At 44.2% G+C, this 23,103-nt stretch overlaps 1 protein-coding gene across 2 annotated transcripts in view; it reads left to right on the top strand.

The window, feature by feature from the left end:
* The window catches only part of Tmtc1 (transmembrane O-mannosyltransferase targeting cadherins 1), a 214,994-nt gene that overhangs the window by 160,193 nt on the left and 31,698 nt on the right, over window positions 1-23,103 (top strand). For both annotated transcript variants that reach the window (XM_021190284.2, XM_021190283.1), the window contains 2 exons: window positions 8,900-9,043; window positions 22,128-22,236. In XM_021190284.2, coding sequence (XP_021045943.1) covers window positions 8,900-9,043; window positions 22,128-22,236 — 253 coding nt within the window. The remainder of the gene's footprint in view (window positions 1-8,899; window positions 9,044-22,127; window positions 22,237-23,103) is intronic.

Raw genomic sequence — 23,103 nt, 5'->3', positions numbered from 1 at the left:
AATTTTCTGAGGAACCGCCAGAATGATTTCCAGAGTGGTTGTACAAGCTTGCAATCCCACCAGCAATGGAGGAGCGTTCCTATTTCTCCACAACCTCGCCAGCATCTGGAGGCCATTCTTATTCAGACCACCACAACTACTAAATAAATATATGTATTTTTAAACTGTCTAAATTTCCCAAACTGTTTACAAAATCTAAGTATAATGCAAAGGCTAAAAGGCTGCAGTTGCTATTAAGATACCTTGCAGTTTCTAACAAACATATGAGATTTGCCTCGGGCCTCTGTTCCTCCTGCCACCAGATAGGCTTGTGACGGGGACACTTAACCAATTGGGCAATTATATCCAGATGTCTGTTCAAGCCTTACCCTCAATGGTTCTGTGAGATGAATTCCTTCAAATAAGATTCAAGCTTAAATCCAGAGCTCCTGAGTCAGGTGGGTAACTGCATAGTGCCAGTGAACCTCACTCACTGGGTTGAAGCTTCCCACAAGGGCCTTCATCCCTGAAGGAGAGGTCCACATCAGACTGCTTCAGGACTTAAACTTAACTGCTCCTGCTGCTTCCAGAAGCCAATGAGCCATTTCCCCATGTGTGTACAGGTGTGGAAGCCTAAGACTAATGGTTAGACTCTTTCTTAATTGAAGTCTGTGGTTTGTCCCGACCCGCAGGACCCAGTTATTCAGGGGTGGGGGGAGGAGGGTCCGAGGGAGACCAGGCCTGAAAAATGATGGACGGGAAAGATGGAGGAGACCCTGCAATTTTTGTCAAGGTCTCCTTATTGGGAAAAAGGTTACAGAATATAAGCTGTGAGAAGGAGGAAGTAAAGAGGGAGAAACTTGCTCCTGTCTCAGCCCAGGGGCAGGGGTGGTTCTGCATACCTGCCTGGGAACACTATCTACTCTTAGCTCAGGGAGCATTCTGTAGTTTTTCCTGGAAAGTTTGTAGTTACTATTATCTGATCTTGATGTTCTGTCCACTGTCTTTGCAAAAGATCAGAAGTTTCTCAAAAAAGGGGGGAACTTCGGCTTAAGGCTCAGTGTTGGTCTCCAACAGTGGTTGTTTGAATGAGAATGGCCTATATAATCTCAAGTATTTGAGTATTTGTTCCCTAGTTGATGGAACTGTTTGGAAAAGATTAGGAGGTGTGGCCTTGTTGGAGGAGGTGTGTGTCACTGTGGGTGGACTTTCTCCCACTCCCTATCCCTCTCCTCTTCCCTCTCCCCTTCCCTCTATCTCCATCCTTCCCTCTACCTCTCCCCTTCCCTCTACCTCTCCTCTTCCCTCCCTCCCTCCTGGTTGTGTTTCAAGATGTGAGCCCCCAGCTACTGCTCCAGCACCATGCCTGTCTGTCTGCCTCACTATTATGATGGTCATGCACTCTAACTCTCTGAAACTGTAAGCTCCAAATAAATTCCTCTTCTATAATTTGACTTGGCCATGGTGTCTCACCATAGCAATACAAAAGTAACTTAGACAAAGTTCAACTTACTCATTGAGCCTGACCTCTGGGTTCACAGAAGTCATACAGCTAGTCTAGCCAGCCAGCTTGCCCTGAGAACTCCCTGTCTCTCTATACCCCCTTGACATCTATGTGGATTCTGGATATCCAGACTCTGGTCTTTACACGTGAGCAGTGAGCATTTTATTCACCAGTGTATCTCTGCTGCTCTGCTTCTTCCTTAAGTTTTGCCCAGGATCCCATAATGTCCAGCTCTGAAATAATCTGACTAGCAATCCTTTATTTAACTCTGTTGCTGTGACTGTCCTTCTTCTGGCACTTTCTGTTGCTTTATAAATATTCTTTAGTTGCTCCAATTTTAAACAACCCCATACATAAGACTGTCTTGATTTCTTCTCTTACTGCCATGTGGGCTGTTGATTCTTTTCCCTTTTTGCTCCCAGTGACAGTCTCCTAGACATCTACAACATCTCTTCCTTGTGTCCCTCCTGCTTCCACAGACCTTCTCCCTAGGATCCCTGGAACTGCTCTCTGAGGTCACCAGCTGCCTCCCAGCAGTTGGGCCTGCGGAATCACCTGAGTATCGGAGCACTTGACTTTTCTGACCCGCCTTCATCTTCCAGTTGGACACCCTTCTTTACCTGGTTGGGTTTTATCATGGTGATACATGCTGCTGGTTTACCTGATATTTCTGTAGAGTCTTCTCCCTCTTCCGAACCCTTAATAAACAGTTCTCCCCTCCCCTCTTCCTTGAGGCTTTCTTTTTGGGCCTTCACTTTCTTTCATGTCCTGTCAGCCCTCAGATGCATCTCTGCATTGTCTGTCTTCCTGTTATCACAGCCACCCACCTGGCAGGGTCCAGGGCATTTCCACACCCTTGCACTACACACCCAGCTACTCACATTCTCTGCAGAAACTATCCATTTCCACTACATCTTGGTAAGCTGTCTTTGGTTCTCTGAGTTCTTTGGCCTTGCTTCCTTTCCAGGGAATACCGCCATCTATTTGGCAGTGTGAACTTGGGAGAGTGGAGCCAAAAACTGAGGTGGACTAAAGGCACATGTAATAGTCAACTTTAATCAGAGCATCAAGTAATTTACATTCTGAGGGCATTCTGGGTATTAGGCAAAGTCATGTGAGCAACTTGACTTATGTTCAAGTTCTGTGCAAGGTCACATGAGCTTAGGCTGTAAACAGTCACAAGGATAATATCATGCTGAGTAACAATGGGTAAGAAGATGGGTAATCTGAAATAAAGGCCACTCCTGTTATTATACTCGAGAAGGACAGCAAAGCACACTCCAAGAACAAATCCATGTTATGGAAGAACAGAGGTTACCAGACTCCTGTCTTGCTCACTTGGAATATTGTTACAAGCACTCAGAAATCTCACACAGCTTCATTCATGGACTGTGTTCAGACAGAACACTATTAATCCCACTGGGTGAGAATAAGACCACTACCACAATTTTTGAGGCAAATTTGAAGCATGCTGGCTAGGAATATGGACAGTGGCCTGGTTCTCAGAGAATGGCCCCAAATTACGTTAATCAGGTGCTTATAAAAGCAAAACCCACAAAGCTACATACTTACCTCCTTTGTTCAATCAGGGACACACATACATCCTGACATACTTCCTGCATGTGTGCCTATGTATGTGTGATCAAGCACATCCTATGCAGTTGGAGCAACCAACCTTGTTTATGGAAGTGAAAGCACTGTGGCTTGTTATCATACCTGATCAACCCCAGCACTCCAGGAAGTTAACTGTCCTTGGGCAAGTGGGGCTACAGGTTAGAGGCATTTCTGTTTAAAATAATTAAAACTTAAAACAACATGTGAGCCTTTACAACACCTTCCTTTCTCTCCCTTTTTCTCCATCATCAGACTCTAGTCCCCATCAGCACTGTCCCTCCTTTGAAATCTTCACTGTGGAATACCTGAGGAACAAGGTGGCCCAGTCATATATGTTCTCCATGCTCCTCCAGACTCACTGTTTCCTCTTTTGCTGTCTGTCTCCTACTGCCTGGCAGCAAGGGCAGTTGTCTGCTGTTCTGAACCATTGGCAGAGGGTGTGGCCAACTGGAGGTGCTTAATAAATACTTGTGGAGAGGAAGCCTGCATGATGGCAGTGTCCAGCACTCAGTCACAAGACACTTAGCAACAGCACCATCATGGTGAGTGGTACTTCTCAGAGATCTGTGAGTAATGAGGGCAGAACAGCTCATCCTGGTACAGGACTGACCAGGGTACTGCTACATAGTCCACAGCCTACCTACTTCCAGTTTTATGCCAGTAATGGTCCCCAGGGGTCAGGATAGCCATTCAGAATATATGTGCTTCTCACCTGTCTTAGGGTTTTACTACTGTGAACAGACACAATAACCAAGGCAACTTATAAAGGACAACATTTAATTGGGGCTGGCTTACAGGTTTAGAGGTTCATTCTGTTATCATTTTGGCAGGGAGCATAGCTGGATCCAGGCAAGCATGGTACTGAAGGAGCTGAGAGTTCTACATCTTGTTCTGAAAGCCAACAGAAGACGCTTCTAGCAGCTATGAGGGTCTCAAAGCCCACTCCCACAGTAACACACTTTCTCCAATAAGGCCACACCTACTAATACTGCCACTCTCTGGGCCAAGTATATGCAAACCACCTGTCTTAGTCAGGGTTTCTATTCCTGCACAAACATCGTGACCAAGAAACAAGTTGGGGAGGAAAGGGTTTATTCAGCTTATATTTCCATACTGCTGTTGATCACCAAAGGATGCAGGACTGGAACTCAAGCAGGTCAGAAAGCAGGAGCTGATGCAGAAGCCATAGAGGGATATTCTTTACTTGCTTGCCTCCACTGGCTTGCTCAGTCCACTCTCTTATAGAACCCAAGACTACCAGCCCAGAGATGGCACCACCCACAAGGGGCCCTCCCCCCTTGATCACTAGTTAAGAAAATGCCTTACAGCTGGATCTCATGGAGGCACTTCCCCAACTGAAGCTCCTTTCTCTGTGATAACTCCAGCTGTGTCAAGTTGACACAAAGCTATCCAGTACACCACCACAACACCCTATGCTCTCCTAAGTTGAAAGTTGTTATTAAGAACACAAACAGACCTTTCTGCACTGTTGTCCCTAATTAATTCACCAGACAGTGTGTGTTCATGCTAAGAATTGTTATCATAACCAAGTCCCAGGAGCACATGAACCTGTCACTCAGAAGGCACACAGGACTTTGAATGACCTTCTAACTTTGGACACGGCATTAAAATTGTGTTAGAATCACAATTGATGTGGAATAAACTGAAAAAGCTTTGGGAAATGATATTGGGCCTATAAAGATCAATTATCCCTATGTGAAGAATTGACAATACCCCTACATTCTCACAATGAAAATGGTTCCTTGACCTTAGTATTTGAGGAAGCACAGTGCAGAAAGAACAAGTGGATAGGAGGTGGCTTACCTGTTTGTACTGGGCTCTTGAAGAAGAAAGAATAGATTTTATTTTGACTGGTAGGAGCAATTTAAAGGCCCCTGGAGGCAATGAAGAGAGTGACATGTGTGTGTGTGTGTGTGTGTGTGTGTGTGTGTGTGTGTGTATGTGTGTGTGCTTGTGCGTGCCTGAATGTGCATTCACCGGTGCAGGTGAGTGTGGTGGCCAGAAGTTAAATTCAGGTTTCCTTCTCCATTGCCCTTCACCTTGTTTTTTGAGAGAGTTTCTCATTGAAGCTAGAGCTCACCAATTGTATCAACAAGCAGTCAGTTAGCCTGAGGAATTCACCTGTTTCTGCTCCCCAGACACCAAGTTTACAGATGTGTACAACCATAGTTTTACATGAGTATTGGGAAATTCCAACCCAGACTGGCAAGCTTGCATGCATGACAGGGACTTTACCAACTGTCTTCCCAGTCTGAGAGCGATGTTTCTGATGGTGAAAAACTCTATTTGAGGGAAGGAGAGTACCACCCTGGCATGTAATCCTGGGTCGTACCTCTGCCTTCAAAGTACAGCTGTGATGTTGGATGCTTTATGCCCATCAGCACATTCATTCACATAGAAATTGTGTAGGAAACAGCTAACTGGACACATCACGCCACTGGCGTCTGTCCCCTTGTCCAGTATTCTCCCCATGGACCAGTTTTCTGTCCACTCTGCCAGTCACTCCAAAGTCCATCAATGTCTGAAAAGAGCAGAGAAGTGTTCCTTAGACTCCCAACCCCGAGAAGGGAACTCTCTGGAATCAGAACAATGCAACCATTTACAAGTGACTCACTTCCTGAGGGCCTGGGAAAATGTTTTCACTCTGCAGAGCCTTAGCCAAGCCCCTGGGTGGGATCCCTCCACAGCAGCACTGAGGTCACTGAGGAGATAGAGGTGAGAGGTCATACTTGTCCCTCGGGCTGTCTTCAAGGGATCAGGAACTCAGTGCCAAAGGTAAAATAGCAGAGCCAGTTGCTGGGTGCCATGAGTCACTTCAGACAATCAAAGAAACTGACCAGGAAGATTAGCAGTCTCTCTCAGGGGCCAGTTAGTGACAAAATAAGTGAATTTATGGCATAAAAGAAACCAAACACTTAAAATATGCAAAATCAACAGTCCATTGACTTCTGAAGAGACGCTTATTTTGTGGTACTTCAGTCCAGTGAAATTGAGCTTCAGTCATAGAGGTATATTTTTCCTAGTCACATTTTTATAATTTTTTCAACAAGAAATGGAAAATAAACATCCAACCTTAGGGTATTTAACTTCAATAAATTAATTTGTGGCATGAAAATTAGACACTTGGTCTGGTGTGTATGCTTTGGAAGAGTGTAGCAAACTATAGCATATGAATTGATGTTATTTGAACAATAAAGTTACTGGTAAGGTACTGAAATGTTGAAATTTTAGAACATCCTTAACTTTAACATTTTCAAATACATCAGTGAAACAAAATACAAGCCCAAACTTTAGTCCAAAATAGCTGTATCTGTGAGCTTTTACAGACAGGGGCTGGAGAGGTGGCACCAGTGGGTAAAAGCTCTTAATGAGCAAGCATGATAACCTGAGTTCAGATCCCAGCACTTAAAAGACCCTTAAAGCCTTACGTCCAGAATGTCCCACTCTCAGAGATGCAGAGACGGAGATGCAAAATGCAAGAGGTTTATTGATCCAGCATGCTGGGGTCGTCCTGAAATCGGGATGGAAGCGACCCCAAGTAGCTAAAGCACACACCTTTTATACATTTTTTAGAGCAGTTTAGGGCTGGCAGTTTATCATTGGTTAACCTTTAACTGCATTAAAGGGGCAGACTTAGGAATCAGAGACATCGTGTGGGCCTTTCTAAACAATCAGAGGACTATCTCTTAGTGAGTAAACTTAAGGACCGGAGGCCAATTCTGGGAAAAGAACATCTTGACGTTTACTTAACTTTTTACAACAGTGGTCATTTTGAGCTACCACAAATCTTACACACTCACGTAAAGAGGCAAGTATGGCTGCTTATGCCTGTAAGCCCAGCAGTGTGCAGGTGGGGACTAGATCAGGGCTCACTGGCTGTCAGCCTAGGACCAGGTTGGGGAGAGACCCTATCTCAAAGAAGTAAGACAGAAAGAGATAGAGCAGGATGCTAAGCAGCCTCCCCTGAACAGACATACGTACATGCATACATACATACATACCCACACAAACCTTACCAACAGTAACTCATAAATCAGGAATTCACATCTTATAGGCTCTCAGTAGAGTTGTTGACTTTAGCTTGTTCCCATACAAAGTGTGCTTCTCTAATAGTAACTGAGGACATGATTGCTCCAAAGAATGGTTGAGGGGAAGATTTTTATTGTAGATACGAGGAAGAGTGTACAGCCAGAGCCATCCAAAAGAGTCCAGAACAGGGAAAGGAAGTAGTGGACAGAACATGGGTGGCAAACTGAACTTGGTTGTGAGGAGGGGTAGGGAGCAAGAGAGGTAAACAAAGAGAATGAGGGCAAAGGAGTCCAAGGAAGAAGGACCAAAAGAGCACATAGTGAAAATAGCAGGGTGACCAGGGAATGAGAAGCTAGGGGAGGGAAGCCCATGCACTTTGGTATGCTGATGCCATCACAGAGAGCCATTTGTATGAGGTTTCTTTTGGACCTAACAGTAAAGATGATGTTAAGATAGTAGTCAACAGTTTTGGAGTGAATAATTATCTCTGTAGCCAACATTTTTACATGTTACATTGATTTCATTTATCCCTCTGAGAACTGGTTCATATGAGATCATAATTTAACTGAATTGCTTAGAGAAAATAATAAAAATATTCTAAATAGAGGTTCTGATTCATAACAATTCACTTATTTGCTGAGGGTTGTATGACTCATATATTATTCAGGAAAACAAATGGATCAACAGGAGTCATTTACCTTTTAACACCTAAGAGGACAAATGTTTCCTGTGAGTGTGTATGTGTGTGTTTATGTGTGTATAAGAAAGAGAGAATCAGAGAGAGAGAGGAAAAAGAGAGGAAGGAGAGGGACAGAGAGACCTACTGCTTTAGTTCATTTTCCCCAGGCTCCCTTTCCCCAAAGGTAAACACTACCTAAGGAATTTTAAATGAGTTGACATATGAGAAACTGCCATTTGCATTAGCACATGTTGGGGTGAGCATTGTGTTGCCTTTTTTTTTTTTGCATTGAAGGGCTGCTCTACGGGTGTGTGACACATGCCTGTTAGTTTGTCCACTCCAGAATAGTCAGAAAGGGCTGACTGCATGTCGGTTCTACAATGATGAATTAAAGACTGAATTGACCCCCCGCCCCCTTAATCTGGGTAATTTAGTTTGCTAAAACATACTCTACCCTACTTTTTATTTTTATTTTTATTTTTTTGAATTTTAGGAAGGCTAGCTTTTACTTCATTGCATGTTAAATTTTGTGTCTGAACTATTCTCAAGAGTCTAAGACCTGTATCAAGCTAAGTGGATGTGACAGAAAAATGGGGGAAAGGGCCAAGATCAGGTGTTCTTTTATGGGGCTATGTCATGTAACTTCCATTTTTTCTTGGTCAAAGCAGTCTTACTTAGGTTCGGGTCCAAAGATATTTGAAAAGATCCCTCCTTGAGGGGACCCCAAACCAGCTGTAAACACTGAACAGGAACTGGTGGGATGTCAGACCTCAACAAATAGTTCCCATCAAGGAAGATGCCTTGGCAGAAGGTATATAAGCAGCCTCTGAAGGACTAAAACTTATTTACTTGTATATTTTTTATTATTTACTCTTGCAGTATCAGGGTTTATTTCCTTATATCTGAATTTAAAGGTTTTGCCTTCTGTTGTTTTTATTTAGATGCAAAAGCACTTTGGCCCTTAAAATATGACGCAGTCACTCCGTTACAAGGAATGCTTCAGGGTTCATTCAAGCTGTGGCATGCTTAAAGTGCCAGTGTAGAAGTTTGAGTTTAACACTTCTATTTTCCAGGCTGTACCCACGCCATGCAAGTGCTCTGAACAACCTTGGGACACTGACAAAGGACATGGCAGAAGCGAAGATGTACTACCAGAAGGCATTGCAGCTCCATCCTCAGCACAACCGTGCACTTTTCAATCTGGGGAATCTCCTCAAGTGAGTACTGGCTTCTGCTGGCTAGGTGATCTGAGGAGTTCCAGAAACGCTTATTTCATTGTGCTGTTGATGCCTCTTCCTAGGGATGAGGTGTTTGTACACTCTCATTGCAATTGATTCTATTTCTTGTTAGTTAAAAGTGATATATCTCAGGGTTTCTTTCTGAGATCAGTCCATAGATTGTCTGTCACAGGACACTAAGAAGGGTTACCCAGCCCTGTGTTGCACAGTGGATGATGGTGCAAATAGCTTTCCAATGCTTCTAGTCCCTTGCAAGTCTTTATGAAGGACTTGATGGGGTACAGCCCTTCCAGAACTCAGTTCCCAGCACCCACTTTGGGCAGTTCATAACTGCCTAAAACTCCAGCTCCAGAGGATGTAATGCCTCTTCTGGACTTCATAGGCATCCCAACACATGTGCACATACTCATACAGAAACACATAAACCTATGCATGAATAAAAATGAATCTTAAAGCATAAAATAATAACATCAAAAGGTGTGAAAAGGGTGGGCTCTAGTTTCTGAGACAGCTAGCTGCAGGCAGTGCCTTTACTTCACTTCAGAACCTCGGTGAGCACCATGTGAAGCTGTGAGGACTTGGGTTTGAATGGCGCTACAGTGTCTGAGCTACAGTGGTTTATGGCTCAGATCACATCTGTGGGTAGAAACCCCACAGATGTCTCCACAGGGAACTGGCTTCTATAGCACTGGTTTCAGAGACCTTTTCAATGTGTATTTCTTTTCTAAGAAGCCAAGCTGAATGACTGGCTGCAGAGTGAGGCTCCTTGTCAGGAACGATGTCCAGAGCTCTGTGCTCAAACTGTACAGCATGGCTCTGGGACAGGGGCTCTGTCCAGTTTCCTCCTGCTGGGGGACAAGCTGAAGATGTTAATCCAGTCTACCTTCTTTGATGACATCTGAGTTCCTCCATAGCAAAGTATGCTTAGAACATGGCAAAGACTGCTGGGCGGTGAGAAGCTACTGACTCACCAGCATAAGGCTTCCCTTCCCACCCAGCAGTTCCCCAAATTAACAGTCCAGCTTTACATCTGTGTTAGACTGTGCTGGCTTCTGGGGCCTTTCTTTTTTAAAAAAAATTTTTTTATTACATATTTTCTTTATTTACATTTCAAATGCTATCCCGAAGGTTCCTTATACCCTCCCCCCATCCTGCTCCCCTACCCACCCACTCCCACTTCATGGCCCTGGCGTTCCCCTGTACTGGGGCATATAAAGTTTTCAAGACCTAGGAGCCTCTCTTCCCAATGATGGCTCACTAGGCCATCTTCTGCTACATATGCAGCTAGAGACACGAGTTCTGGTGGTGCTGGTTAGTTCGTATTGTTGTTCCACCTATAGAGTTGCAGACCCCTTCAGCTCCTTGGGTACTTTCTCTAGCTCCTCCATTGGGGGCCCTGTGTTCCATCCTATAGATGACTTGGGCATCCACTTCTGTATTTGCCAGGCACTGGCATAGCCTCACATGAGAGAGAGGGGCCTTTCATTTTTAATGGTGCTTTTCCTGAGAAGAGGGAATAGAGATCCTAGAACTCACGCAAAGGGAGAAAGCCATGTCTCAGTGTGAGTCTCAGAATCCAGTGGATGAAATCATGTGAGTAGCTAACTTTGTAACTAACAAGTTATATTCACAGTACACTTGTAGCATATATGTGCCTGTATATAGCTGCATTACATAATTCTTAAAACAACCTGTGCTGAGATGTGTTACCATCTCATCTCATCCCACAGGTCAGGAACCCAAGGCTCCTGCAGAGCTCTGTGACCCTGACCTAGGCTTGTCATCTACCCAGGATTGAACTCTGCTCTTGGACCCCTTGTCTTGTTTAAGTTCCTTTCCTGTTTTTCCTAAATAGCTCCCCAGCTCCCGAGATAACCTAATAGCAAGCTGTGTAAGAGCTTACCTTGGCCTTGTATAGACTTCCTTGTAGCCTTTCTGAAGGAAACAGTTCAGTTTATTTTCATTACCCAGAGGGTACATTGCTAAGTGACAGAGGAAGGTGATACAGAACACTGCAGGGCCAATCTGCATTTAGATGGAGCTGAGCTCATCTCTGCCTCTCCTAATGGGCTTCTGGGCCAGTAGCAACAAGTAGAAACCAAGAAAAGGGTAAGAATAAGAATGTTGCAAATGTGGAACAAAGCAAAGGTCTACTGTTATTAGCATCCTTGCCTGGTTCTCTGTTGAGCCAGCTTTTGAGATATTGCAGTTTGCTTTATAAAGCCATGCCTCTTTCTGTAGTGTAGCATATAATTCATTCTCTTTACATACGGCCAGCATAGATCTGAACATTACTAAGAAGCAGCCACTCCCCTTTCCTATTTGATAAATGAGGGCACTAAAATTTGGCCTAAAGGAACCTCAGTCCTTTTAACTCAGCAGACTTGACCATTGTAGTGGCCCAGGTGGAAAGTGCCAGTCAGCTGTCAAGTGGTCATCAGCTGCCTGCTAGAATCAGCTTCAGAACTGTGTATGCAATGTCAGGAAGTCATACTTTAAGGCATATAAAAATGAACTTTAAACATACCTTTAATTAAACCTTACTATGCCTAAATTATTATTTTAGTGTGTGATTAATATTTTACAGTGCTTTACATTTTTAGCATAAAACATTGAAGATACAAATAAGATATCATGTTTTCTAACAAACTAAGTCTGTGAAATCTAATATATGCTTGACATTCACAGCCCATCTCAGGGCAGCTGTACTTCAAGTGTGCAATAACGATATATAGAAATGACTTTTTTCTTGGCTAGCACTGACATTTACTAATTACCTTGACTTTGAAGGAAACATGGGTCTTTGTCCAGGTCTAAGTTTCTCTGTCAAAAAATGCCAGACAGCTCACTGCAAGTTGCTATGATTCTTGGACTTATATGAAGCTCCTCAGCACCCCTGTAACAGTGAACTCTAAGGGTTACCTACCTGTGTATAGTCTCTTTCAAGCTATTTCTTGAGATAATTGTAGCTTCCCTGCTGCGAGTCTGTGTAGCACATTATGGTGGAAGACTGAGGAGCAGCAGCTCTCAATTCATATTGATTAATAATGGGTTTTCTTGAGAGTTAAAATATCAAAAAAAAATGAAAAGATGAAAGAAGTGAGAAAAACTTGTGCGTTTTTTGGTAATAAAAACAAATAATAATAATAAGCAAAGATTGCAGAAGTCCCCAGTGTGTCAAGAGGACACAAGGGAGTGTTTATAATCAGGGGATAAGGAAACATTTATGTGAATGCATAATTAAAATAGATTCTGGCATTCGTTACTAAAATGCAAAAGGAAGAAATGTAAGGACTCATGTTCTACCCCTGCCCATTGCTACAGCAACCCTCCTTTCATGTTGGAGGATGGAGGAGTCTACTGTGTTGCCATGGATCTGATGGGGAAAGCAGCATGCAGCGTGTACAAGAGTGCCCGGCTAGCTTGTGGAGAGCTGAACAGCTCTGTGTGCTTGCCTTAGTGAGGGCACAGAAGTGTAACCGTTACAAGTTTAAATGTTTGGGGCACTCTTCCTCCCAGCACCATCACCAGCCACATACAAAGAAAGGATGCCTATGTACACAAGATGGCAGACCACTACTTCTCAGCTCTATTTTCCTGTTTTTGGTTTTTCCAGATAGGGACTCTTATGTAACAGAGGCTGTCCTGGACTAGGCTGGCCTTGAACTTGGAGATCTACCTGCATCTGCCTCCTAAGTACTAGGATCACAGTCATGAACCTTCACTTTTTAACTTCAGCACAAAATGCCAGTTTAGTGGCTAACTGCACTTTCCCTGGCCCTCGCCACCAGGCACCAAGTGAGCACTTCAGCTGTGTTCTGCCATTGGCCTGACATCCTCCACTCACCCTCACTGTGACCTATTTGTAGTGGCTTCTAGCTGTACCTGCTTCTAGCCCTCCCCCTCCCTCATCTCGGTCTACTTCATGCCTACATCTCTGTAGATCTTCTCCAGTTTCCAAAGCCCAGCTCAGCATCTCATGATGCCATTTGCATCTTCATTCTCTACACTCTTCTAACACCAGCACCAACTGGAGCACCAGACAGCACTTTTCACTCCTCCACAGTCATCAGTAGTGAACTTTGTCATTCCCACTCTGCTCCCCCTCTCTTAATTGCATGATGCCCTCAATCAGACCAGTGACCTGAGAGAGAAAGCAAGGCAGACCGGCCAGGGGTGATGGAGAAGGCAAGTGAGCTGGATGAGAGATAGATTTCTGGGGAGGCAGCTTCATTGAGCAGCTCATTTTATTAGGGGAACAAAGGCTATTTAAACCTTTGGAGGGTGAGTAGGCACATCATTGGCCCAGGCCTGAGTACTTGGAATGCCTCATTTGCATAAGGAGGAATTCCAGGTGCTGCTGAATATGACCTTGTATGGGAAAAGAAAGTTTAACCTGGTTACCATCTAAATGACTTCCTGTGGTGGGGCAAAGGTAGGGGGCACTGATCTATGTGCCCCAGGACATGGAGGGAGGAGTCCTAATTTTGCCTGTCTCAGGATGAGATTTCTGAGTTTTGCACAAGCTGTGACCCCACTCTTGCTCTAGGCCTGCTCCCCATGAGACCATAGCTTCCCCAGCCCTACAAACTTCAGTATTTATGTCAGCAACCAGGTTCTATTCATCCTTCTCTCCAAGGCTGTCCATCTCCACTGTGCTTGGGTACTTTCCAACATGCCTGTGCCACTAATTTTTTAAGTGTGCAGACTTTGTCTTCTATAGTTCCTGGACTCTGACCTCAGACATTTGATCTCTTACCTCTGCTCACCTTTCTCCCATTCTCTTCATTCCTGCTGACCTCTGAAGGGCTGTGATTATGAACTGTCACCTGTGTCTCTTCTCTGTAGTGGCTTTATTTCAAGACTTTTCTGTCATCAGATCTCCTGTGAGGAGCACAGTATACCCTGTTCACAGTATACCTTGTTAGACTTCCTCTATTAAATTTCACATGCCATTATTTTGTCCCTTTATCTAACACTGACTCCTCCCCATCCTCTCTGTGGACTCAGGAGTGCACCAAGTCCAAGTGTTGAGGATTTTTGTCCCTCACTACGCTGCTCTTCTGTCCTCTGTAAACCCAAACCCAGCTGATGCTGTCCAGTGGTCAGTGTGTGAGCAACAACTGTCAGACTACGTTGACTGAGGCCCTTAGCAAGGCTTAAAGTTGAAACAGTTCATTGAAGATATTCCATGTGCACTGTCCTCCTCTCAGTCAGTGGCTATCCAACAGCTTTATCTGGGAAATGAGAACATGGCTGTGACCCCATGGCTAACAAACAAAAGACACACAGCAGACTTACAGGGCTTCTGTGAGCATTGCCCCCACAACTATGCTCACACCATGATTCCTGAGTCTTAAGTCCTTACTAGAGTTCTCTAGCTGTGATAATCACAGTGCAGGCCAGAGCAGAGTTTCACAGGAAGCAGTCTTAAAGGAGCCTGTGTTTGTTTAGACTCTTTGAAAAGATTACCATCCACTGTCCCCGCAGATATTTCTAGCAGAAGATGATGTAACAGGCCAGACTGCCTTGTCAAGTCCAAGAGTTCTCAAGGGCCTCCAGCCTTCATTCTCTCTGTGCCTTTGCAGTTAAGCCACTCTAAGCTCCATAGTACAGCCCCAGAGTGCATGGCTTAAGGAAGGAGTGGTCCAGCTAAAGTCTGGTGGTAGCATAGCAGTCTCTGGGAACTTCTTTTGCAGACACAGACATATCTTAGGGTACCAGCACTGCAGCCTTTATCCTGAGTCAGTCCAGCAGGGTCTTGCTTTGGCATAGAAGCTCAATTTGGTATACAGGTTGTTGGGGGGAGGAGGTAATCAAAAGCTTCTAAGTTTAAAAAAAAAAATGTTCTTTGTACACTAGAAAGAGAAGCAAAAAGGGCAGAAAGAGGGCCATGTGTATGTGCTGTGTTCTTATACCTATCTATGGCCTTCAGGAAACACTTGGGGAGGGAAGTCTTGCCTTAAGGACTCCTCCTCTTCTAAGGATCTCATTGTCAGTTCTGCCAACTTCCCTCCTCTTCTGCTTTCCACGAAATCCAGTCTTCCCATCCTGTCTGCTGGGTACCACATGGGCTTTCTGCCCTCACCCTTCATGTTACCTTCCTCCAGCTGACAAGAAAGATTACCCTTTTCTTATTGTCTACCAGAAGCAGTAGGGATATCACCCCCATAACTCTCTAGTCCAGACAGAATTGACTAGAGTAGGATTGCATGCCAGTGAACCACGGAGAGAGCCTTGACATTCAGTGCTTTCTGTGACATCAGGCCATGCCCTTCTTTTCTTTTTTTTTCAAGATTTATTTATTATTATATCTAAGTACACTGTAGCTGTCTTCAGATGCACCAGAAGAGGGTGTCAGATCTCATTACGGATGGTTGTGAACCACCATGTGGTTGCTGGGATTTGAACTCAGGACCTTTGGAAGAACAGTTGGTGCTCTTAACCTCTGAGCCATCTCTCCAGCCCGGCCATGCCCTTTCTTAGGACAGGTAGATGTGCTGATCTCTGGTTAACATGTTTCTGCAGTGCAACAGTTTTATCTTATTGTGGCTGTAACTGCTTAAGTAGAAATAATTCTAGAAATTGCGTCCCCCCCCCCTTTTTAATGGTTTTAGAGCTTTATTGTAGAAAGGCAGAGAGAAAGAGAAAAGGTAGAAAAAGGGAGAGAGGCTGGCCATGGCCACGTGGAGAGGGGGGGAAATGGAGAGAGAGAAGGAGGGCTAGAGAGTAAGAAAGGTGAGAGCTTAAAGAGCAGAAATTGCCCTTTTTTTAAGTACTAAATACAATGCATATAAACACTTAATATAGGAACCAGCACCCAATGAAAGTGAAGTAGTTATTAGCTGTTACTATCTAACATAGAAACATAGTAGTATCTCATGTCCAGTCTGAAACTTGGTATCTTGGTCTCACATTAATAAGGAATGAAAGAGGCAGCTATACACTACCTGTGCCATTAGTTGAATAGCTTTTAAGATGATAGTTGCTAGGAGGCTCAGATCTTTTCACTTAAGTAGAAAGCAGACCAGCTGGTCCTATGTAAGAGTCTGTGGCTTACCTACAGCATGGGCTTCTAGTCTCCTAAAAGAAGTATGGATAAAGAACTTAAAGGTCCCTTTCTCTTCAGCCACAGAACTAGCTGCTGCAGCATCCACCTCTGCTGAGACACTGTACAGTCAGGGTTGGGGACATCTGACCCAAGTCACTCAGCAACTGAAGCTGAAATGGACAGAAACAGTACCTAGTCCAGTGCCTAGCAGAAACCCAGCACAATGGTCCATCCACTTAGCCCCCAGCTGTGGACAACAATTCCTTGCCACCTTCTCCTCCAGATCCCAGTGGTAGAACCATGCTCCTGCCCTATTGAAGTCCCTACAGGGCTTTGCATGTGTGTGTGTGCTTTGAAGTCATGCTACTTGGGACTAGTTTTGATCTTGATGTGATAATTGGTTTGGCACTACCTTCACACATCTGTAGCTCAGAACTGGCTCTGTATGTCCCGAGCCTCAGGAGTCAGGTAGTCTGTTACCCAGGTGCAATGCTGTGATCTCCCAAGGTAATGATCTACCCCACACCCATGGAGAGAGACCTGGGACCAAACCTTCTGGAGCTGTGCTCTGTGTCAGCCCTTATGTGACTGATCTCAGCCTTCACCATGTCTAATGCCTTGTGGATGCACACTCTCCGACTTTCCACCATCAACGCCTCACCTTCTGTCTGGCAGGGTGGGTCAGTGGGGAGAGGTGTGACTGTGATCTTGCCCTTGAATTTTAGCTACAATGAGCATCTCTCTGTGTGTGGTCTGTATCTGGTGTGTGTACGTATGTGGGGACACACGTGCATGAGTGTGAAGGACAGAGGTAAGTCTCATGTGTCACCTACTGTGTTTTTGAGATGGAACCTCTCTTTGCCCTGGTACTTGTGTAGGCTAGGCTGGCCGGCCAGTGAGTCCCACAGCCCCAGATCCACCTGTCTCCATCTGCTGAGTGCTGGGAGTACAAGTGTAGTATCACACTTACCTGCTAGGGTAAGTAGTAGGCTTTGTCCACTGCACTAGCCAGGATCCCTCGGCAGTCCTTCCATCCAGTGTAGAGAGGCAGAGCCCTAGAAAGCCCATGCTTACAAAGACCATCTTCTGCAATAACTCTAGCTTGAATTTTTATACCAGTTCTTCAGAAGAGCTGGTGCTATCTCCTGCCATAAATGTAGAAATCAAAGTCTTCTTCATTTGTGAGAAACCTCATTTTTGATCCAGTAACAGTCAAGCACAACAATACAGTAACAGAAGCTCAGTGATGCAGAGAATCACAGAAGCTCCTGCTGCCCACCCTCTGCTCCATACAGAGGAGCGCCTGCTGCTCACTGCCTGCTGCCCACCCTTTACTCCACCAGCAGGCTGGGTGGGATTCCTTTCCCCTTTTCCTTTCCCTTTTTCCTTTTTCTTTTCTTTTTTCTTTTCTTTTCTTTCTTTCTTTTTTTTTTTTTTTTCTCAAGATACTTTGTGCCCACTACCCCACCTCTGTGCTGGGATTTTGTCTGACTTGACCTTGCATGGTCTTGTGAATACTAGCATAATCATCATGAGTTCATTGATGCACCACCTATCCTATTGTATTTGGGAAACATTCTCTCCGTATATCATCTACCACCTCTGGCTATTACAGTCTTTTTACTTCTTCAACCCAGAGCCCTGAGTGTTGAGGGCAAAAGTGTGACACAGACATACATTTATGGTTGAGTACTCTGAAGTATCTTATTCACTGTAAACTGACCAGTTATGGGTCTCTGTTAATGGCCTCCTACTCTTGAGGAACTCTAGTGCTGCTTACAAGTTACCAGCTTTGTATCTGCTACTGACATTTTCTAAACTCATCCTGTGTCAACTCTTTCTTAAACCAAGCGGCTGCTTCTGTTGAGATGAATGTGGAGCAGCAGACAGGAATCCAGAAAGTTTTGTAAATTAACAAACTTAACATGCCTCTAATTACTGAAAGGAAGCATGGCAAATCCTTAATGCCTTTGCTAAATACCTTTTGTTGAGATGGAGCCAGGGAAGTGAGCCCCTGGGCATGCTCTTACTTGACAAGAGGGAAGCAGAGCTGCAGTGAAGTTCCCTGTGAAAACACAGATGTGGGGCTGCAAGACTGTCACATTCTGAGCTAGATCTAGTTTCTACTTGATATTTTTCTTATTAAATCCATTCTGGGGAAATTACTGGTCTCAGGAACTCATTCTGAGGAACTTTGGAAGTTCCTGGGACAGGGGTAATTTAAGAGAGTTGAATCTTGCTGCAAATTGTAAAAGCTTTGTATTTATGATTGAAGCTTATATGATGCCGAGTTATGTGCATGTGACTCGTGGTCCAGGGTGCTTAAGAAATGCACCACCACCACCCAGCTTAGCAACAGCTCTTATAAAAGAGAGCATTTAATTGGGACTGGCTTACAATTTCAGAGATTTAGTCCATCATCATCATGATGATGGGATCATGGTGGTATGTAGACAGACAAGGTACTGGAGAGGTAACTGAAAATTCTACATTTACATCAGCAGGCAGCAGGAAGAGACACTAGGCCTGGCTTGAGCATCTGAAACCTCAAAGCTTACCCCCAATGACATACTTCCTCCAACAAGGTTACACCTCCTAATAGTGTCATTCCCTGTTGATCAAGCATTCCAACCTGTAAGCCTTTGAGGGCCACCACAGAGATCCAAAGTCCACTCACAGTGGAGGTTGACATTTAATAAAGGTCACTCTAAATGTTAGGATCCTATTGTTTAGTGTCTCATTAAGCCTCTTGAGGATAAAAAAAAACCTACCAGGATCCCCCTTTCCCAGAATTCCCTGGGAGAAGCTTTGATGGCTCTATTCCCACTGCATTACTCAGATGGACTTTAATGGAGTCCTCAAGAAATACATTCACAGGCTGTGTTAAGTGGTAGTTAATCTCTTTGTGTTCACTTATGAAAGGTCTAAGTTTCCATTCTAACTGACATGAGTTATTACAAATGAAAGGCACTAACCCATTATTATAGAATTATTGTGGGTTTTTCCCCCCTCTGCTGATTTTGAAGAATTTCAGCTAAATAATGTCCTGTAGGGACTAATTTTCCACCGTAATTTTGTAAGCCTATATCTTCCCTTGGATCTAAGTAGCATTTTCTAAATTAAACTTAGTGAGGACTCTTTGAGGTTCTAACCATAAAATCAGTGGTCAAATTACTAAGGTTAAAAAATGCTGACCTACAGTTCCAGAGTTTGAGCCTGTTACCATCATGATGGGAAGCATGGCACTGTACAGGCAGACATGGTGCTGGAGAAGGAACAGAGAGCTCTATGTCTGCATCAACAAACAGCAGGAAGAGAGAGGCACTGGGTCTGGCTTAAACATTTGAAACCTCGAAGCCCACCCTTCAGTGACACACTTCCTACTCCAACAAGGCCACACATCAAATAATGCCACTCCCTATGAGCTTATGAGAACCATTTTAATTCAAACCACCACGTCTACCAAACTGAATCCCTAACTCTAAGGACTTTTGAAACCATGACTGTTAACTCTCAGATCTATGATAGGAGTCTCCCTGCTAGGTGAAGGTAACTGGTAACAAGCTGCTTCTGGCATTGAAGCATTCAAACTGTATCTTACAGACCCTGGGCCTGCAGGGAGTAGGAGAGAGGGCTGCTCTTAGGAATGAATGACCTTGTCCCTGAGGATACGTGATGTAGGTATGTTGAGGTCTCAGTACCCACACAGAGTACCTGGGAAGTGTGAATGGCGCCCAAGGTTCTATTGTGCATCAAACTGCCAGGTGACATTCACAGAGGTACATAAATCACACACTGAACAGCAAGCTCTTACAAATGAGGGTAGACTTCTGAGAGTTAAAATAAGTAGCCATGAGTAAATCCCAGTGCTTAGGAGGCTGAAGTAGGACATGTAAGTACATGCACAATGGTCTAGAAGTAAAATACTAAAAACATGCTTTAAAAACAATATAGCATTGGCCAGGTTTGGTGTTGCAGGCCTTTAATCCTGGCACTCAGGAGGAAAAGGCAGTTGGATCTCTATGAGTCTGAGGCCAGCCTGGTCTACAGATCAAGTCTAGGATAGCCAGGGCTCTGTTACACAGAGAAACCCTATCTCAGAAAATAAAACAAAACAAAAACAAAAAGATAATAATAATGATGATGATGATGATGATGATTTAGCACTTACTGGAGTTTTACTATGTGCAGGCCATTGGACTGGTCTATGGGATTTTAAAAAAGGATAAAGAAAAACTAACAATGAATAGAATCCAACACAAAGACCACATAGAGCACACACTCAGAGTGTTAGGATTCTAGTGTCATATTTTAAACCGTTCTTATGTGGGAGTTTTTCCTCAAGGGATTTCAAGGCTGACCTAGTATACAGAGTTGGTTGGACCTGTCCTAAATAAAATAAAGCAGATATGTTACACCAGAGGAACATTTGCAAGAGGATGTAGTGTATGCTCGAGCCATTTGACTCTGCTGCATATGAACGTTTCTCTTCACAATATCTGTCACATGGGACTGCAGTAAGGACTGAACTCATAATGCCATGAGAATTTATGAGAACACTCAGTATATAGTCTTTACTGAGTGGAATAGTAAAACACTGATTTAGTCCCTAATGGGAAAAGGTCTCCTCAAGGGTTAGGCCTAGATCCTTGAGGCCATGGGCTGTCTGTGGTTCCAGGGTTTCTGTTCTTCATACTACACTTTATTTTCCACATTTACAATAGCTGGCATTGAAGATCAGTATTTGTGGAAGTTATTTCAGTAAGCAGAGGGATTACTGCCTAAAAATGAGGCAGTGAGATCCACCGTTTCCTTGTGGCTCCAACAGGAGAGGCCTTTTCACCTGAGGAGAGGACTCGCAGGCTTCAAGTTCTGGAGCAGACTGAGTGACAGAGGCAGAGCCAGTTTGTAGTGAGAACATAACAACATATTCACTTTCCCTTCCAGCCACTGGTCACAATGTTTTCTAGTTTCACAAATGTGTTTAATGCTTTCTTTTGTGAATATAAACCATAGCTGGACATTTTAGCTGGGTTTGTCCTAGACCAGCAGCCATCACTAATAAATCAGATTGTGAAGCTCAGTAGATTTAAGAGTATCATTAGTCGTTCTTTCAGAGGACCTGAGTTCCCCAGCCCCTATGTCGATTGGATCACAACACCCATAACTCCAGATCCAGGGCATCCCGTGCCCTCGTCTGCACCTGCACATGGACTGTACATACAGAAATACACATTTATAAGCATAAAATTGTTTTTTGTAAAATGGATTTTGACCTGTGGTGCTATTAGAAATGAGCACAGGCCATCTTCACATCACTATACCCACTTCCATGCTGCCCAGGTGATGTCCCCCAGAGTGCTGGCCTAAGGTTCAATGTTTCTTGTTAACAGGCTTACAGACTCTTCAGTGAAACTTCCCAACAGTGTGTAGCAGGTGTGTTGGCTACTTTTGTTGCCACTAAGACCAAATACTTGACAAGAAATTTAAGAGAGAAAATATTTTTTTGGGTTCCCAGTTATAAAAGGTGGCTTTGTGTCCACAGTGAAGCAAAAACTGCACAGGAAGTAGATCCAGTCTGTAAAACTTTGAGGCCTCTCCCCAATAATCTACACCTACACCCCTTCCCATCATCCAGTTAGGCCCCAATACCTAACAGTCTACAATTTCCCATAACAGCACCTGCACATGCCACTAGCTGGGGAACAATGTTGCTCAGGGACATGAGCCTGCAGGGGCTCACCACACTCAAACCACAGCAGCCAGAGTCAGTGACAAATCTCCAGTATCTCCTCACTGCTTTCCAGTGAGAATCCAGACATGAGGAGAGGCTATTAGGCCTCAGAACAACTGGCATAACATCTACATGTAAACACAGTAAACATCTACATCTAACACAGTATAATCTAGGCTGAACCACCTAATCTTTGCTAAAAGATATGAAATGTCGAAGTCTAAGCAGAGGATTGCAGAAAGCACTCATGAAAGGTGGCCTCCCTCTGTCATCCGCAGGTCCCAGGAGAAAACAGAAGAAGCCATCGTGCTGCTGAAGGAATCCATTAAGTATGGTCCAGATTTTGCTGATGCCTATTCAAGCTTGGCTTCCCTACTGGCTGAGCAGGTGATTGTTTCCATTTAATTTCAGAAGTGTTTCTTTAAATGTTACTTTCAAGTGCATCTGCCAGTATCATCACAGATTTTTTTTTTTTTTTAGATATTTTCTTTATTTACATTTCAAATGTTATCCCCTTTCCTAGTTCGCCCTCTAAAACCCCCCTATCCTCTTCCCCCTCTGTTCCCAACCCACCCACTCACACTTCCTGGCCCAGGCATTCCCCTATACTGGGATATAGAACCTTCACAGGACCAAGGGCCCGTCCTCCCATTGATGACCGACTAAGCCATTCTCAGCTACATATGCAGCTAGAGCCATGAGTCCCACCATGTGTACTCTTCGGTTGGTGATTTAGTCCCAGGGAGCTCTGGGGTTACTGGTTAGTTCATATTGTTGTTCTTCCTAGGGGGCTGCAAACCCCTTCAGCTCCTTGGGTTCTTTTTCTAGCTCCTTCATTGGGGATCTGTGCTCCCTCTAATGGATGACTGTGAGCATCCACTTCTATATTAGTCAGGCAGTGGCAGAGCCTCTCAGGAGACAGCTATATCAGTCTCCTGTCAGCAAGCTCTTGTTGGCAAGTGTCATAGTGTCTGTGTTTGGTGATAGTTTGTGGGACGGATCTCCAGGTGGGGCAGTTTCTGGATGGTCATGCCTTCAGTCTCTGCTCTGAACTTTGTCTCTGGAACTCCTTCCAAGGGTATTTTGTTCCCCCTTCTAAGAAGGAACAAAGTGTCCACACTTCAGTCTTCCATCTTCTTGAGTTTCATGTGTTTTGCAAATTGTATCTTGGGTATTCTGAGCTTCTGGGCTAATATCCACTTATCAGTAAGTGCATATCCTGTGTGTTCTTTTGTGATTGGGTTACCTCACTTA

Source organism: Mus pahari, chromosome 2 (genome assembly GCF_900095145.1).
Source record: "Mus pahari chromosome 2, PAHARI_EIJ_v1.1, whole genome shotgun sequence".
NCBI classification, from domain to species: Eukaryota; Metazoa; Chordata; class Mammalia; order Rodentia; family Muridae; genus Mus; species Mus pahari.
Note: the sequence above shows the minus strand (reverse complement) of the source record. Positions and strands in the feature narration are given on the sequence as shown.